Raw genomic sequence first — 19,774 nt, forward strand, 5'->3', positions numbered from 1 at the left:
AAATTATTATGAGCGCCTCTAGGGGCTATGACCCCCAGGACCTTAACTCGCTTAATTATATGTGAGACAGAAGCAAGAAGAACTATTTACCCAAGTCTCTGGCACAGAAGATTGGCTGGGCTAAGTTTCACCACAACAGAATGCACAATAGTTAGAACAGGTTTCACGAAGATAAGCTCCATTTTGGGACATAAGGAACTGAAGTACATGTCAGACATGCAGGTAGAAAGATAGAAATGTTCAGAATCCAGTTGGAAATCTAAGTTTAAAACAAAATAAATAAGGGCTTAAGAATTAGTACCAATCACTGTACCTTTTTAACTGGTTTTCCCAGAGACCTTGGGTTCTGAGTAAGTTCATTTAAGGGCACAGTGAGGGCAGAATGGGGAGGATGCCCACACTGGACCTGTCACCCCCAATCTAACAGAGCAGTTCTGTTCTCATCTGTATTATATTTTGGGGTCCTAGTAAGAATTTTTTTAACTATTCAGTTTCTTTTAAAGGTTTGAAAACTATTATCATATATAGCTTTAGAGTCAAACATTTGGTGTTATATCTTCTTTACCCGCTTAGTAGTGGACTCAGGAAAGTTAATGTGGCTGTTCAGAGTTGTTATAAATTATCAGGAACAATACACAAAAGAGTACCTAGGATAGAGTCTAGTACATAGTAGGTACTTAACAGTGAATGAGACTAAAGGTCAAGGAAAGACCTTATACAGCAACAACTTTAGCAGAGGAAGAAGAGATGGACAAAAAGGATTTAGAAGAAGTCAGAGAGAAAGAAAACTAAAAGGAAGTAGGTGATAAAGCAAAGGAAAGACACAGTTTGAGGAATATGAGAGTAGTTTAGCAGAGAGGTAAAACAAGATAAGGACTACAAGATAACCCACCAAATTTTATAATTGGGAAGTCATGATGAATTACCAAAATCAGATTCTCTTTGTATGTAAATGTCATATACTGAAACAATATAATTAAAACACTAAAAATACTTACGTGTTCTTGATTCATAAAGTATGTGCTTATAAAGAAATTTTAGAAAGTGCCCCAATGACCTCTCCCCTTCTTGTCCTGTGGTTATGACCAAAGATTTATTCAGGCCCATGTTGTAAAGTGTTTCTTATAAAAAATCCATTTTGTGTCCAAATTTATTCTAAATAAAAATGAGAAATATACATATTATTAGAATTCTGAATGAAGATCCTCTAATTGGTACAGCCACTGTGGAAAACAGTATGGAGGTTCCTCAAAAAATTAAAAATAGAACCACCATATGATTCAGCAATTTTGATCCTGGGTATATATCTGAAGAAACGAAAACACTAATTTGAAAAGATATACGCAGCCCAATATTCATAGCAACATTATTTACAGTAACTAAGATACAGAAGCAACTTAATGTCCATCAACAGATGAATGGATAAAGAAAATGTGGTGTGTGTATATACACACACACAATGGAATATTAGCCATAAAAAAGAATGAAATTTTGACATTTACAACATGGATGGACCTGGAGGGTATTATGCTTAGTGAGATAAGTCAGAAAGAGAAAGACAAATACTATGTTTTCACCCATATGTGGAATCTAAAAAATAAAAAAAAGAATGAATATAACAAAACAGAAGGAGACTCACAGATACAGAGAACAAGTCAGTGGTTACCAAAGGGGAGATGGGGAGGGGGAGGGGCAAGATAGGTGAAGGAAATTAAGAGGTACAAAGTACTAGGTATAAAATAAATAAGTTACAAGGATGTAATGTACAGCACAGGGAATATAGTCAATATTTTATAATAACTTTATATGCAGTATAATCTATAAATATATCAAATCGCTATGTTGTACAGTTGAAACAAATATAATATTACAAGTCAATTATATGTCAAGTAAAAAAAAAAAAAAGATCCTCTATCTTTTTCCTGGGAAACATCTCTAAACATTGTCAAAGTATCTGACTCTTCTCTTACATAATAATAAGTTTTTCAGGATACATTATAGACTCAGAAAATGGATTTTTTTTTAAAAAAATGGAAATGCTGCCTATATCTCAGAAAACATTTCTAAACATAGTAGGAGGCTACAGTTTAGGAAATATCCTTACTCCTAAAGAATGTTACCTTGAAAAAGAAAGTACACTGCTGAGACTTGATGAGTGAAAAGCACTTGAGCCTACAGGATGCTATTAAGTGGTACTTAGTAGCTTTGAAACTCTGATTCTTATCTTCACATTAGCTGCTTAATTGAAATGACTTGAGTTTTCCATTAGGTGACCAAATATTTATTTTATTGGCTTTGGGAAACTGTTATAATCATATTTACAGTAAGAATTTTCTAAACATTTATTTCCTCACAGTGAACAAAGACTTAACACTCCTTAATAGCTATGTTTGCATGAAAATTCCTTGAGTTCTCATTACTTATTTTTCTATGAATAGTTAGGACAATAAAATGGTTCTCAGTACAAGCCAGAAAACCAGAGGTAATTTCTCATAGAAAATTATTAGTTCTAGAAACCAAAACTGAAGTTCCTGGCTTACCAGAATTTAGACAATTTGTAGTTTTGTAATTCTTAGAGGATTTTGCAATTCTTAAGGAATCAGGAGGAAATCAGCTTTTATTCTGGTATAAATTAATATATCCTGCAAACTTAAAAAAATGGTCACATGTTGGCTAATTTGGGCAAACATTTTAGATATTACCTAAACAGGAAACTAAAGCTCTCACATTTAATATTTTTAAAATAGCATAGCATGCTCAAATCAATGTTTCCCATGTAATGGAGTACACTGAAATGTCTGTCAATGTGTTACAAGTGAATATATATGAAACTCAAATATTTAATTAACTATATAGCATAGCTGAGGGAAGTCCTGCAAAAGGATGACAAATCACCTAACATACATTATAAATATTCAGAGGCTGACTATGGTAAAGAATATCTATGAAATAATTCTGTATTTCTACATAAAATAACATTTTATAAAATTATCAAGACCATAAAGTATCAAACATTAAAGTACTGCAGTAATTATATGATAAGGATGTTTTAACATTGCCTAATGATAACAGACAGTACATTAAGTAGAACTTAAAATAAACATAAGGATATATTTTTTTCATAAAGTACATCATACCTTTCACCTGTATACAAGGAATCTTTTAAATAACAAAAAGTAATATACTATAATCAGAGAGCAAAGTTGATTTTATACAAATATGTCTATAGCCCATCTCCTCATTCCTACTGTGTTTTCCTTTAAGAAGATAATATTTTCAAATGGTTGACAGTGTCTTTGAGTCTTGTGTCAGAAAAATGGAAATTTATATAAATATAAAGAAAACAGAAGATTAAGAATGCTAAGACACAGAGTACAGATTTTTAATCAGTCTATGTTTTAATATTCTAGGTAACTGGAAATGTTCATTAAACTCAAATTTGATTACAAAAGATTGAAAAAAGTTTAGTAATGTCCCTAGTTTGCTTCCTTTTCTTTCTTTGCTCAAGGGCATTTTAGTCTGCAGTGATCCAAAAAATATGCATGTTCTGCTGTAACTATAATCTGCTGACAAAATATGTGGAACAGAGAACAGATTCACAGAACTCCCAGTTTAACTTACTTCTACTTAATGGTTCTTGATGACTCATATTTCAATTACAAAAAGAAAATAAGCATTGATAAGGTTCCACATCAACAGATTATATAATTAGATTAATTTTACAAAAATACTTTCATGTTCATTTTCTTCTTTGCTCTTCATAATAACCAAGGGGGGAGAAAAGAGGGGAGGAAAGCAGAGTATCTTCAGTTTATAAAGAGCAACTCAAGAATCAGGGAAGTCAAATTTGCCTCAGGTAACAGACACTGTCACCTCTGCCTACCAGGTGAGGATAAGAGAAACATGAACAAAACTATTATTACATAATGGTGGTCAAGGAGACATAAACAAATTATAAAAGTAAATGAGGGGCCAGGATATTGGAAAATGATGGAGGCAGCTCCAAGCTCCCATCCCTCCACAGAAACACTGAAAACAAGTAAAACTGTCAGAACCAACTTTGTCAGAACTCTGGAAAGTAGCTAAAGGTTTACAGCAACCAAGAGACAGCTGAATCAGGAAAACGGTAACTTTCAAATGGTAGGAAAGCTTTGTGGAATTTTTACTTGCCCTTGCCCCACACCTTCCCCAGCTCAGCAGCCTACCTTCCCTGTGTGGGGCCGTGGTCCCGGTTTTCAGAGGAAGAAGGGTAGATATTATAAACAAGTTATTGTGTTTGTCTGTTCTATTCTGTCTAGGGGCCTGACTGGACTGACTGAAGGACTGACACGGGGCACTCATCTTTATCTGGAGGAAAAGATTACAGTTGAGAAATACAATAGACCAACTAAAACCTGGAAGGAAAAGCTAGGGAAAGAAAATACATTTTTTAAAATGATAGGATAGAGCATATGTTAGGTCACAAAACAAGTCTCCATAAATCTTAAAAGACTGAAATCATGCAAAGAAACCTCTCTAACCACAATGTAATGAAGCTAGAAATCAACTGAAGAAGGAAACTGGAAAATTCATGAATATGTGGAAATTAAACAACATACACTAAGAAGCAATGGGTCAAAGAAGATATGAAAAGGGAAATTAGGAAATACTTAGTGATGAGTGAAACAGAACACACAAAATTCATGAGATACAAAGAAGGCAGTGCTTAGAGGGAGATTTATAGCAGTTAATGCTTATATTAAAAAAACCTCAAATCAATAACCTAATGTTACAGCTTAAGAAATTAGAAAAAGAAGAATAAACTAAATCCAAAGCTAGTAAAAGGAAAGAAATAATAATGATTAGCATGAACATAAATGAACTAAAGAACAAAAACACAACAGAGTCAACGAAAGCCAAAGTTAGTACTTTGAAAAGATTAGCAAAATTGACAAACCTTTAGCTAGACTGACCAAGAAAAAAGACAAAAGATGCAAATAACTAAAAAATAACTATGAACAACTGTATGCCAACAAATTAGATAACCTAGATATATGGACAATTCCTGGAAACACAAATTATCTAAACTGATTCAATAAAAAATAGAAAATCTCAACAGACCTATAACAAGTAAGAATTGTACCAGTAATCAAAAACTCCCAACAAGTAAAAGTCCAGAACCAGATAGCATCATTGGTGAATTCCACCAAATATTTAAAGGAGAATTAAAACCAATCCTTTCCAAAATCTTCCAAAAATAGAAGAGGGAGAAACACTTTCTAACTCATTCTATAAGGCCAATGTTACCAATATCAAAGCCAAACAATGATATCACAAGGAAATTACTGAGCAGTATCTCTTATCAATATAGATGTAAAAACCTCCAACAAAATATTAGCAAAACAAGTTCAACAGCATATTAAAAGAATTATATACCATGACCAAGTGGGAATTATCCCATGAATACAAGGGTGGTTCATCATAGGAAAATCAATATGATGTAATACAAAGGAAAAAAAAAGTGACTGTCTCAAATGACACAGAAAAAGCATTTGAGAAACTCCAACACCTTTTCATAATAAAAACACTCAGAGATGGGACTTTCTGGTGGTCCAGTGGGTAAGACTCTGCACTCCCAATGCAGGGAACCCAGGTTCGATACCTGGTCGGGTAACTAGATCCCACATGCATGCCACAACTAAGAGGTCGCATGCCGCAACTAAGAAGCCTGCATGCCACAACTAAAAAAAAAAAGATACTGCATGCTGCAAATAAGATCCAGTGCAGCCTAAATAAATAAATAAATATTAAAACTGTTAAAAAAAAAAACACTCAGAGAACTAGAAATAGAAGGGAATCTTCCTTAACATGATTAAGGGCATTTATGAAAAAACAACAGCTGACATCATACTCAATGGTGAAAGACTGAAAGCTTTTCTGCTAATATCAAGAACAAAGACACGGATGCCTGCCTTCGCCATTGCTGTTGAACACTGTACTGGAAGTTCTAACAAAAGCAATTGGGCAAGGAAACGAAATAAAAGGCATCAAAATTGGAAAAGAGGTAAAACTAACTCTATTCACAGAATACATGATCCTATATTTAGAAAATTCCAAAGAAGTCACAAAAAGGTCACTGGAGGTAACAAATAAATTCAGCAAAGCTGCAGGATACAAGATCAATACACAAAAATCAACTGTATTTCTATACACTAGCAAAAAATGTTCCAAGAAAGAAATTAAGAAAATAATTCCATTTACAATAGCATCAAAAAGCATAAAATACCTGAAAATAAATTTGACCAAGGAGGTGAAAGACTTGTACTTTGAAAACTACAAACATTGCTGAGATAAATTAAAGGCCTAAATACTGTAAATAGAAAAATATTCCATGTTAATGGATTAAAAGATTTAATATTGTTAACACAACAATACTACCCAAAGCAATCTACAAATTCAACTCATTTTTAAAATTACAACAGCATTTTTTGTAGAAATGGAAAAAGTGATCCTCGAATTCATATGGAATTATAAAGAGGCCTCAATCAGCCAAGACAACCTTGAAAAAGAACAAAGTTGGAAGACTGACAGTTTCCAATTTGAAAACTTACTATAAAAGCCAAAGTAATCAAAATAGTGTGGTACTAGCATAAGGATGGAGATATAACTCAATGCAACAGAATTAAGAGTTCAGAAATAAAGCCATACATCTATGACTGACTAATTCACAACAACAGTGACACCACCATTCAATAGGGAAAGAATAATCTCTTCAACAAATGGTGCTGAGACAACTGGATATCCACAAGGAAAAGAATGAAGTTTGACTCACACCATATATAAAAATTAACTCAAAATGGATCAATAAACTAAAAAATATGCACTAAATATATGCACTAAAACCATAAAACTTTTAGAAGAAAAGATAAGGGTAAATCTTCACAATCTTGGACTTGGCAATGGATTCTTATATCAATACCTGACACCAAAAGCATGAGCAACAAAAGAAAAAATAGTAAATTGGACTTCGTCAAAATTTTAAAACTTTGTGCATCAAAGGACATTATCAAAAAAGTGGAAAGATAACATAGAGAATGGGAGAAATATCTGCAAATCATCTATCTGATAAAAGCCTAGTATCCAGAATATAAAGAACTCTTAGAACTCAATAACAAAAAGGCAAAAAACCCAACTAAAAAATAGGCCAAGGATTTGAATAGACATTTCTCCCCCAAAAATATACAAATGGCTGCCAACACAAAAGATGTTCAGATAATTAGTGATTAGAACCCTTGTACACCACTGATGAGAATGAAAAATGGTTCAGCTGCTGTGGAAAACAGTTTGGTAGTTCCTCAAAAAGTTAAATATAGAATTATAAGACCCCACAATTCCAATTCTCAGTATGTACCCAAAAGAACTGAAAAGTACCAAAATAAGTACATGTACAGGCATGCTTAACACAATTCACAATATCCAAAAGGCAGGAACAACCCAATGTCCCTCAATAAATGAATATATATACAAATTGTGGAAGATCCATACAATGGAATATTACTGGCCATAAAAGAAACGATATATACTACAATGTGATGAACCTTGAAAATATTATGCTAAGTGAAAGAAACCAAACACAAAAGGCCACATGCCACATATTGTTTGATTTTATTTATATAAAATAGACTGGAAATTACACATTTTTTAAAAAGTATCACTTCCACTGACATGAAAGAAAAGCTTTAGGTAAAGCTTAAGAGATTCATCATCTCCAAGAGAGACAATGAATGGCAGGACCAAGAAAAGGGGGATGTTACAATTAGTTAAGTCCCATGTGAAAAGCATGAGTTCAGAAAGCCCTACTAATGTAGCAAGAAAGATATGACTACACTGGCTTAGGTTCTGGATCATATAACAGGATTCCAACTAAAAAGAGAGATGGCATACTCTTCTTAGGATAACCTGAGGAAGGTTTATTTACAAAAGGACTATTTCCAGAAGTGACGAAGTAGAGAAATATAGGGGATAGCTCAATAACCCAGAGTACCAGCAGAGGCATTGCCACTCTAGGCAAGAGAAACAAGTGTGGCTCTAAGAATCCAAAAAAGAGAGAATGGTTTAAGAAAGGACTGTCTTGAAGAGCGGTGACTTTTTGTTGAAGGGCAGAGCCAGCATATGCCAACCCAGTATGGAAATAAATACCTTTGTCTCATTCCCCTCCCACTCTCTAATTTCCTGCTGAGGCTGGCCACTGCCCACCCCCACTACAACCCAGAAACCAAAAGATGCAGGAGCCACTGATATAGTCCACACAAGTCAGTTTCCCAGGGTATAGAGCAGAGTAGAGAAGGGAAAAGAATGGAATTGAAAGAGCTAACAAACATATCCAACAGGAAAAGTATTCCCAAGTCTCATGTCCCCTTCCCAGATATCCAGTCAAGAACCCCAAGCTATTAACTCAGTTCCAGATAGACTAAGACTGTAATTCTGTCTACCTTGGAAAGCGAGTGAGTTTAACCTTACAAGAAGTACACCTGACCTTTGAACAACATGGGTTTGAATGCACAGGTCCGTTTATACATGGATTTTTTTTTCCATGAGTGTATGTTACAGTACTACACCATCTGCAGTTTCTTGAATCCACAGATTAGAAAACTTTGATACAATGGGTTGACTGTAAAGTTACACAAGGATTTTCAACTCCTGGAGGGTCGGCACCCCTAACCCCTGCGTTGTTCAAGAGTCAACTGTAAACTGAAACTACAGTAGTGATACTTTTGTATAAACTGTGATTATATGGATATATACATAGGTTCTGTAACTAATGAGCTGTGTTGTATATAATAATTTCCTTTTTTAAATGTTCAAACCACTTAAGAACACTTGATTTACTTAATTTTTGTCAGATTTATGCCATTTACAATTGTTGGACTTCTAGGCAGATTTTGTTAGATGTGTAAATCAGCTTTCTAGGAGTCTGATGTGCTTTAAAGAATCAGAGTTTTAAATTTGTAGTTAGAATTTTAATTAAACTTCTGAGTTAACTGAACGTTAAGAGAAAATGATTCTTATTTTACATAAAAATTACTGTATTCATAAGTAAAATCTGTAAGTAAAGAGTAACAGCTTAAGAATAGTTAGGTTTACATGTATAGTAATAAATTGTATAGTAATTTACACATAAGTAATTGTGTAAATTTCTTCCAAACCTCAACAAAGGTAATAAATATTCTATTTACAAATGATATAAATTAAAACCACACAGGAAACATGAAAATAAAGGAATTTTTAAAAATCTCACATAAAATGCAACTACTGACAAGAAAGAAAGCTGGTTTAATGCACTGCTAATAATGTATTTATAAATTTAAAACACACCCATTGGGGCTTCCCTGGTGACGCAGTGGTTAAGAATCTGCCTGCCAATGCAGGGAACATGGGTTCAAGCCCTGGGCCAGGAAGATCCCACATGCCGCGTAGCAACTAAACCCGTGCACAACTGCTGAGTCCTCATACCACAACTACTGAGCCTGTGCTCTAGAGCCTGCGAGCCACAACTACTGAAGCCCACGTGCCACAACTACTTAAGCCCACATGCCTAGAGCCCGTGCTCCACAAGAGAAGCCACCACAATAAGAATCCTGCGCACCACAACAAAGAGTAGCCCCTGCTCACCGCAACTAGAGAAAGCCCACACGTACCAACAAAGACCCAGCGCAGCCAAAACCAAATAAATGTATTAAAAATAATAAATTAATAAATAAATAAAACATACCCACTATTTATAGACTTCCCTGGTGGTCCAGCAGTTAAGACTCCGTGCTCCTAATACAGGGGGCCTGGGTTCAATCCCTGGTCGGGGAACTAGATCCCATGTGCCGCAAGTAAGACCCAGCACAGCCAAATAAATAAATAAATAAATAAACAAGCCATTATGAATAGGAATAGAGAGGGAATCTACACACTAATAAGAGGGGCAATCCTCTAAGAAGATTTAATAAACTTGCATACACCTGAAAAGTAGCCCCAAAGTATATAAAGAAAAAAACCTGTAATATGTGTTTATACAAATTCTCTTACAGTAAGTTAGACTACTTGTAGATAACCAGTCAATGTATAAATTGTGGCTTTTTATGAAAACTCTAAAATAGTGAGGTTTAAAATTTTTTAATTTACTTTTAAAGTAGAAAAAAAGATAGACAACCTCATTTTCTTATACCTCATGATATTACCTAAATATGTTTGAAGTTAAACTTCCCATAAATATTCATGATCAATAAACTACTCCCTTGCCTTCAGCTGCTCTACCTACACCACCCAGATCCCCGACATCTACACAGTACTGTAACAGTAATCTTTCTGTAGGAGTATTTCATCATGTCACTTCTCTGCTTAACATCCTTTAATTAGTTTCCCATCAGCTATATAATAAAATTCCAACTCTTCAGCAGGACACAGCAGCAGGACACAGAAGACCCTTAATCTGGCTTGATTATTTCTCCAATCTCATTTCCTAATGTCTCTCCTCCCTGCCCTACCCCACCCCCGATATTTTCTATTATAACAATAACTAAGAACTTGTAATTCCTGAAACACAATCTTCTGGGTCAGGCTTCTGAGCCTTCACGTATGCTTTTCTTTCTACTAGAATGTCTTTCTCCTCCTAACAGTTTGGCAAATATCTAGTCATTCTTTACACCCTACTTAGGTATCAGTTCTTGCAAAAGTCTTCCCAGATCTACTTTCACTCTCCTTCCAAAACAAACATAATGACTACCTCTTACATGCTGTTTCTGAATTTTATTCCACTTTAACATAATTCTATTTCTGCATTTGTCATATCTTAAAGAGGTTGTAAAATAAGTTTTTGATCTGAAAACCCTTCTATCAGCTCATATTTTCCATTTCTACTCTAATATAATAGTTAAGACTTGCTTTAGCTATGAAACAAATGGACAAGAAAAAAAGGAAAAAAATAAAGGACTCACCAAAACAAATAGTTTTAAGATGAACACAATGAAAACAATCCCAACATGGCATACTTATTAAATAATGTCATAAATAAGAAATAGAAAGGAAAGCGTTATATACTAAGTGACAAAAAAAATGAAGCTGAATACTTCTTACATGAACGATTTATGACACCTTAATGACTAAACATGTTTTCTAATACATTCTACTTTTTATATTTCTATCTGTTTTACAAATAAACATTTTAAAACATACCCTTTCTGATAAACAGGAACCCTTTTACTAATTAATTTCAAGTGGAATCAAGCTTGATTAGAAGATAACTCTTCATTAAATTCATTATCTTTTTCTAAGCAACTTATTTTTTTATTGAAGTATAGTTGACTTACAATATTCTGTTAATTTCAGGTGTTCACTAAAGTGAGTCAGTTATATATTTTTTTCAGATTATTTTCCATTATAAGTTATTATAAGATATTGAATACTGTTTCCTATGTTATACAGTAAATCCTTGTTGCTTATCTATTTTATGTAGTTTGTATCTGTTAATCCCATACTACTAATTTATCCCTTCCCCCCCTCCCTTTCCCCTTTGGTAACCATAAGTATGGTTTTCTATGTCTGTGACTCTGTTTCTGTTTTGTCTATAGATTCGTTTGTATTTTTTTTAATTCCATGTATAAGTGATATCATATAATACCTGCCTTTCCCTGTCTGGCTTACTTCACTTAGTATGACATTCTCTAGGTCCATCCATGTTGCTGAAAATGGCATTTTCATTCTTTTTTTATGGCTGAGTAATATTGTTGTATGTGTGTGTGTGTGTGTGTGTGTGTGTGTCTGTATCTGTGTGTGTGTGTGTATACACACATCTTAAACCAATCGTCTGTTGATGGGCATTTGGGTTGTTTCCATGTCTTGGCTAATGAAAATAATGCTGCTATGAACACTAGGGTATATGTATCTTTTTCAAATTACTGTTTTCATGTTTTCTGGATATATGCCTAGGAGTGGGATTGCTGGATCGTATGGTAGCTCTATTTTTAGTTTTTTAAGGAACCCCCATATTATTTTCCACAGTGGCTGCAACTTACATTCCCAACAGTGTAGGAGGGTTCCCTTTTCTCCACAACCTCTCCAGCATTTACTATTTGTAGACTTTTTGATGATAGCCATTCTGACCTGTGTGAGATGACACTTCATTGTATTTTTGACTTGCTCTTCTCTAATGATTAGCCACATTGAGCATCATTTCATGTGCCTATTGGCCATCTGTATGTCTTCTTTGGAGAAATGTCTATTTAGGTCTTCTGCCCATTTTTTGATTGTGGTTTTTTTTTTCTGATATTGAGTTATATGAGCTGTTTGTATATTTTGGAAATCAACCCCTTGTCGGTTGCACCATTTGCAAATTTTTTCTACCATTCCATAAGTTGTCTTTTCGTTTTGTTGACAGTTTTCTTTCCTGTGCAAAATCTTTTAAGTTTGATTAGGTCCCATTTGTTTATTTTTGCTTTTTTAAAAAATAAATTATTTATTTATTATTTTATTTTTGGTTGCATTGTGTCTTTGTTGCTGTACGCGGGCTTTCTCTAGTTGCAGCGAGCAGGGGCTACTCTTCTTTGCAGTGAGCGGGCTTCTCATTGCGGTGGCTTCCCTTTTTGCAGAGCACGGGCTCTAGGCACGTGGGCTTCAGTAGTTTTGGCACACTGGCTCAGTAGCTGTGGCTCGCGGGCTCTGGAGTGCAGGCTCAGTAGTTGTGGAATGCAGGCTCAGCAGTTGTGGTGCACGGGTTTAGGTGCTCCGTGGCATGTGGGATCTTCCCAGACCAGGGCTCAAACCCGTGTCCCCTGCATTGGCAGGCAGATTCTTAAACACCACACCACCAGGGTAGTCCCTGTTTATTTTTGCTTTTATTTCTTTGCTTTGGGAGACTGATCTAAGAAAATATTGCTACAATTTATATCCAAAAATGTTTTGCCTATGTTCTCTTCTAGGAGTTTTATGGTATCAAGTCTTATATTCAGATCTCTAAACCATTTTAAGCAACTTATTTTTAAAGTATGTCAAAGCTTAAACATAAAAATAAAATCTTTTTGTAATATGCTCTAAGAAAATAGCCTTCAATGTTACTTTTATACATCAGAAGCATAAGGAGCTTTTCATAATCTATATGGCAATAAGATTTTTCATACAGTATAATTAGTAACATAAAATAAATTCTTAAAAATTTCTAAAATTCTTATTTCTGAGAAATCTTTGTCACAGTAAATCCTTCTTTTATATACAAATCACTTCTACACTATAGGACTATATAAACTAAAAGTCTTTGATGAGCAAGGACACCCACCTGGCTGACCATTTGTCATTTTCTTCAGGATAAGAAGCAGCTAACTATCTACCTTCTCAGTACTACAATACAGAAAATATTCTGCCTCCTTCCATAATAAATTTTGCTTCACTCAAATTTCTAGGTCCAAACCACCAGATGTACTGAATCATGAGCTAATCACAGAAATGCCAGAAACAACCTAAGTAAGCATTTTAACACCTTTGCAGGACACTGCAGTCCTAGCTAGAGATCAGCAAGAGCTTATTCTATGTGCATAACCTGTATGGATAACATTTTTCAATTCTATGATACTGCAGCTGCAGTAGTACACGATTAAATCATGCTTAGTTTATAACTAACCCTGGAAAATTCACTGTTTGAAAAGACACAGCTCCACTTGGATTTACCTTTGTTCTACAAGATGTAACAGTTAGGGACTTCCCTGGTGGTCCAGTGGTTAAGACTCTGTGCTTCCAATGCAGGGGGTGCAGGTTCGATCCCTGGTTGGGGAACTAAGATCTCACGTGCTGCATGAGGCCGCCAAGAAAATAAATAAATAAAGGATGTAACAGTCTTTCTTCCCTTTCCCACCCAGCATATATTTGGAAATTTTAAAAGCTACTAAATTAGGCATAGGTGCCCTAGCAACCAGCAACTTGGAAAGTAGAAAGTAACACATTTATCTGTTTTGGATAAATTTTTATCTTGGTAGAAATGCTTTGGAATAAAAAGATAAAATAAATGAAAAACAACTCCTTCCTCCCATCCCCACCCCCTACTGCCCAATGGCTGGACATGTAATTGATCCTTAAGAGAAAATAGGAAAAACAAACAGTTGAGAGATCAGCCAGAAGGTGACATCCTAATTCTGCTGCCTATGAGACATACAGCCTGAAGCAAGTGACTTTGCTGCAGCTTCCCCACCTGTAAAATGGATGTGATAATAACATAAAACAAAATAATACAGTAAACAATAAAACTTGCCCTGCTTATCTCCCAGGACTGTGGTCAAGAATCAAATGAGATGATGTGCTTTGAAATTGCAAAGCACTCTGAAATTATATAATCGTATTAGTGAAGGCATATTTACTCAGTTAATTCACAGTTATTTTTTCCAGTAGCAATTTATACAGTGGCTCACAGATCTATAGGAGCTAAACTTCAAAGGTGAATAACATATTCAACATGCATTAGAAGAATCACATGTGATGATTTACATGGTTCTAATTTAATTTACATAAATTCATGGAAAGTCAAATGACAAAATAAGAATCAGAAGTCAAATGAGAAAATATTTGAAAAGATTATACTTGAAAACTTCACTAACATGGGAAAGGAAATAGTCATGCAAGCCCAGGAAACACAGAGAGTCCCATACAAGATAAACCCTAGGAGAAACACACCAAGACACATATTAATCAAACTAACGACCATTAAATTCGAAGAAAAAATATTAAAAGCAGCAACAGGAAAGCAAAAAATAACATACAAGGGAATCCTCATAAGGTTATCAACTGATTTCTCAGCAGAAACTCTACAGGTCAGAAGGGAGTGGCAGGATATATTTGAAGTGATGAAAGGGAAACACCTACAACCAAGATTACTCTACCCTGCAAGGATCTCATTCAGATTCAGCGGAGAAATCAAAAGCTTTACAGACAAACAAAAGCTAAGAGAATTCATCACCACCAAACCAGCTCTACAACAAATGCTAAAGGAACTTCTCTAAGTGGGAAACACAAGAGAAGAAAAAGACCCACAAAAACAAACTCAAATCAATTAAGAAAATGGTAACAGGAACATACATATTGATAATCACCTTGAATGTAAATGGATTAAATGCTCCAACCAAAAGACACAGACTGGTTGAATGGATACTAAAACAAGACACTTATATACATTGTATACAAGAAACCCACTTCAGACCTAGGGACACATACAGACTGAAAGGGAGGGGATGGAAAAAGATATTCCATGCAAATGGAAATCACAAGAAAGCTGGAGTAGCAATACTCACATCAGATAAAATGGACTATAAAGACTGTTACAAGAGATAAGGAAGGACACTACATAATGATCAATGGATCAATCCAAGAAAAAAACCTAACAATTATAAATATTTCTGCACACAACATAGGAGCACCTCAATACATAAGGCAAATGCTAACAGCCATAAAAGGAGAAATCGACAGTAACACAAAAATAGTGGGGACTTTTAACACCCCACTTACACCAATAGACAGATCATCCAGACAGAAGATAAATAAACAAACACATGACACAATAGACCAGATAGACTTAATTGATATTTTTAGGACATTCCACCCGAAAGCAGAAGAATACTCCTTCTTCTCAAGTGCACATGGAACGTTCTCCAGAGAAGATCACATCTTGGGTCACAAATGAAGCCTTGGAAAATTTCAGAAAATTGAAATCATATCAAGCATCTTTTCCAGCCACAACGCTATGAGATTAGAAATCAATTACAGGAAAAAAACTGTGAAAAACACAAATACATGGAGGATAAAAGTGCACTGCTAAATAACCAAGAGATCACTGAAGAAATCACAGGAGAAATTAACAAATACCTAGAAACAAATGACAATGAAAACACGACGATACAAAACCTGTAGGACACAGGAAAAGCAGTTCTAAGAGTGAAGTTTATAACAATTCAAGCTCACCTCACAAAATAAGAAAAATCTCAAATAAACAATCTAACCTTACAACTAATGCAACTAGAAAAAGAAGAACAAAGAAAGCCCAAAGGAAATAAATCATAAAGATCAAAGCAGATATAAATAAAATAGAAACGAAGGAAACAATTGCAAAGATCAGTAAAACTAAATTGGTTCTTTGAGAAGATAAACAAAACTGATAAACCTTTAGGCAGACTCATCAAGAAAAAAAGGGAGAGGATTCAAATCAATAAAATTAGAAATAAAAATGGAGATTACAACTGAAACCACAGAAACATAAAGGATCATAAGAGACTATTACAAGCAACTATATACCAATAAAATGGACAACCTGGAAGAAATGGACAAATTCTTAGAAAGGTACAACTTTCCAATATTGAACCAGGAAGACTTAGAAAATATAAACAGACCAATCACAGGAAACGAAATTGAAACTGTAATTAAAAATCTTCCAACAAACAAAAGTCCAGAACCAGATGGCTTCACAGGCGAACTCTATCAAACATTTAGAGAAGAGTTAACACCTGTTCTTCTTAAACTCTTCCAAAAAATTGCAGAGGGAGGAACACTCCCAAACTCATTCTACGAGGCCATGATCACCCTGATAACAAAACCAAACAAAGATATCACAAAAAATAAAAATTACCTACCAATGTCACTGATGAACATAGATGCAAAAATCCTCAACAAAATACTAGCAAACAGAATCCAACAACACGTTAAAAAGATCATACACCAGGATCAAGTGGGATTTATCCCAGGGATGCAAGGATTCTTCAATATATGTGAAACAATCAATGTGATACACTGTATTAACAAATTAAAGAATAAAAATCATATGATCATCTCAATAGATACAGAAAAACCTTCTGATAAAATTCAACACCCATTTACGAAAAACCTCTCCAGAAAGTGTGCACAGAGGGAACATACCTCAACATAAAAAAAGCCATCTACAACAAACCCACAGCTAACATCATTCTCAATGATGAAACACTGAAAGCATTTCCTCTAAGATCAGGAAAAGACAAGGATGTCCACTCTCGCCACTATTATTCAACATAGTATTGGAAGTTCTAACTACGGCAATCAGAGAAGAAAAAGAAAAAAAAGGAATACAAATTGGAAAAGAAGAAGTAAAACTGTCACTGTTTGCTGATGATATGTCACTATACATAGAAAATCCTAAAGATGCCACCAGAACACTACTAGAGCTAATCAATGAATTTGGTAAGGTTGCAGGATACAAAATTAATGTACAAAAATCTGCTGCATTCCTGTACACTAACAACAAAAGTTCAGAAAGAGAAATTAAGGAAGCAATCCCATTTACCATAGCAATGAAAAGAATAAAATACCGAGGAATAAACCTACCTAAGGAGGCAAAAGACCTGTACTCAGAAAATTATGAAACACTGATGAAAGAAATCAAAGATGACATAAACAGATGGAGAGCTATACCATGCTCCTGGATTAGAAGAATCAATATTGTGAAAATGACTATACTACCCAAAGCAATATACAGGTTCAATGCAATCCCTATCAAATTACCAATGGCATTTTTCACAGAACTAGAACAAGAAATTTTACAATTTGTATGGAAACACAAAAGACCCCAAATAGCCAAAGCAATCTTGAGAAAGAAAAACAGGGATGGAGAACTCAAGCTCCCTTGATTAAGACTATACTACAAAGCTACAGTAATCAAGACAATATGGTACTGGCACAAAAAGAGAAACAGAGATCAATGGAACAGAATAGAAAGCCCAGAGGTAAACCCATGCACCTATGGTCAACTAATCTATAACAAAGGAGGTAAGAATATACAATGGAGAAAAGACAATCTCTTCAATAAGTGGTGCTGGGAAAACTGGACAGCTACATGTAAAAGAATGAAATTAGAACACTCCCTAACACCATACACAAAAATAAACTCAAAATGGATTAAAGACCTAAATGGAAGACCGGACACTATAAAACTCTTACAGGAAAACACAGGAAGAACACTCTTCGACATAAATCACAGCAAGACCTTTTTTGACCCACCTCCTAGAGTAATGGAAATAAAAACAAAAATAAATGGGACCTAATGAAACTTAAAAGCTTTTGCACAGCAAAGGAAACCATAAACAAGTCAAAAAGACGACCCTCAGAATGGGAGAAAATAATTGCAAACGAATCAACGGACAAAGGATTAATCTCCAAAATATACAAGCAGCTCATGCAGCTCAATATTAAAAAAAACACACAACCCAATAAAAAAAATGGGTGGAAAACCTAAATAGACATTTCTGCAAAGAAGACATACAGATGGCCAAGAGCACATGAAAAGCTGCTCAACATCACTAATCATTAGAGAAATGCAAATCAGAACTACAATGAGGTATCACCTCACACCAGTTAGAATGGGCATCATAAGAAAATCTACAAACAACAATTTCTGGAGAGGGAGTGGAGAAAGGGAACCCTCTTGCACTGTTGGTGGGAAGGTAAACTGATACAGCACTATGGAGAACAGTATGGAGGATCCTTAAAAAACAAAAAATAGAATTACCATATGACTCTGCAATCCCACTACTGGGCATATACTGGGCATATACCCAGAGAAAACCATAATTCAAAAAAACACGTGCAATCCCAATGTTCATTGAAGCACTATTTACAACAGTCAGATCATGGAAGCAACCTAAATGTCCATCAACAGATGAATGGATAAAGAAGATGTGGTACATATATACAGTGGAATACAATTCAGCCACTAAAAGGAACAAAATTGGGTCATTTGTAGAGACGTGGATGGACCTAGAGACTGTCACACAGAGTGAAGTAAGTCAGAAACAGAAAAACAAATATCATCTATTAAGGCATGTATCTGGAATCTAGAAAAATGGTACAGATGAACCGGTTTGCAAGGCAGAAAGAAAGACACAGATGTAGAGAACAGTGTATGGACACCAACGGGGGAAAGCTGGGGGTGGGAGGTGGGATGAATTGGGAGATTGGAATTGACATATATACACTAATATGTATAAAATAGATAACTAATAAGAACCTGCTGTATAAAAAATAAATTTAATTTTAAAAAAAGAACCTGCTGTATAGCACAGGGAACTCTACTTCACTTTGCTGTACAGTAGAAACTAACACAACATTGTAAAACAACTATACCCCAATTAAAAAACAAAAACAAAAACAAAAACTGGAAAACAAAGATTAAAAGCCAAAAAAAAAAAACCTCCCTAACACCATACACAAAAATAAACTCAAAATGGATTAAAGACCTAAATGGAAGGCCAGACACTGTAAAACTCTTAGAGGAAAACTTAGGCAGAACACTCTATGACATAAATCACAGCAAGATCCTTTTTGACCCACCCCTTAGAGTAATGGAAACAATAATAAACAAATGAGACCTAATGAAACTTAAAAGCTTTTGCACAGCAAAGGAAACCATAAACAAGACAGAAAGACAACCCTCAGAATGGGAGAAAATATTTGCAAATGAAGCAATTGACAAAGATTAATCTCCAAAATATATAAGCAACTCATTCAGCTCAATAACAAAAAAACCAAACAACCCAGTCCAAAAATGGGCAGAAGGGACTTCCCTGCTGGTGCAGTGGTTAAGAAGCTGCCTGCCAATGCAGGGGACATGGGTTCGAGCCCTGGTCCAGGAGGATGCCACATGCCACAGAGCAACTAAGCCCGTGCACCACAACTACTGAGCCTGTGCTCTAGAGCCTGCAAGCCACAGCTATGGAGCCCGAGTGCCACAACTACTGAAGCCTGCGCATCT

General features: G+C 35.0%; 1 protein-coding gene across 5 annotated transcripts in view; it reads right to left on the reverse strand.

Annotated features, from left to right (window-relative positions):
• MNAT1 (MNAT1 component of CDK activating kinase) overlaps positions 1 to 19,774 on the reverse strand; it is a 215,818-nt gene that overhangs the window by 23,768 nt on the left and 172,276 nt on the right. Inside the window, exon 8 of one of the 5 annotated variants that reach the window (XR_009518332.1) lies at positions 999 to 1,155. The exons of 2 other annotated variants lie outside the window; for them this stretch is intronic. Coding sequence is in view for 2 of the 3 variants with exons in the window: in XM_060004449.1 (XP_059860432.1) it covers positions 1,098 to 1,155 (58 nt within the window). In the remaining variant the exon portion in view is untranslated. Of the gene's footprint in view, positions 1 to 925; positions 1,156 to 9,317; positions 9,841 to 19,774 lie in introns of those variants that run through there. 2 more of the 5 variants (XM_060004449.1, XM_060004450.1) reach the window with 2 other exon arrangements.

The sequence above is a fragment of the Delphinus delphis genome, chromosome 2 (genome assembly GCF_949987515.2).
Source record: "Delphinus delphis chromosome 2, mDelDel1.2, whole genome shotgun sequence".
In the NCBI taxonomy this organism is placed as follows: domain Eukaryota; kingdom Metazoa; phylum Chordata; class Mammalia; order Artiodactyla; family Delphinidae; genus Delphinus; species Delphinus delphis.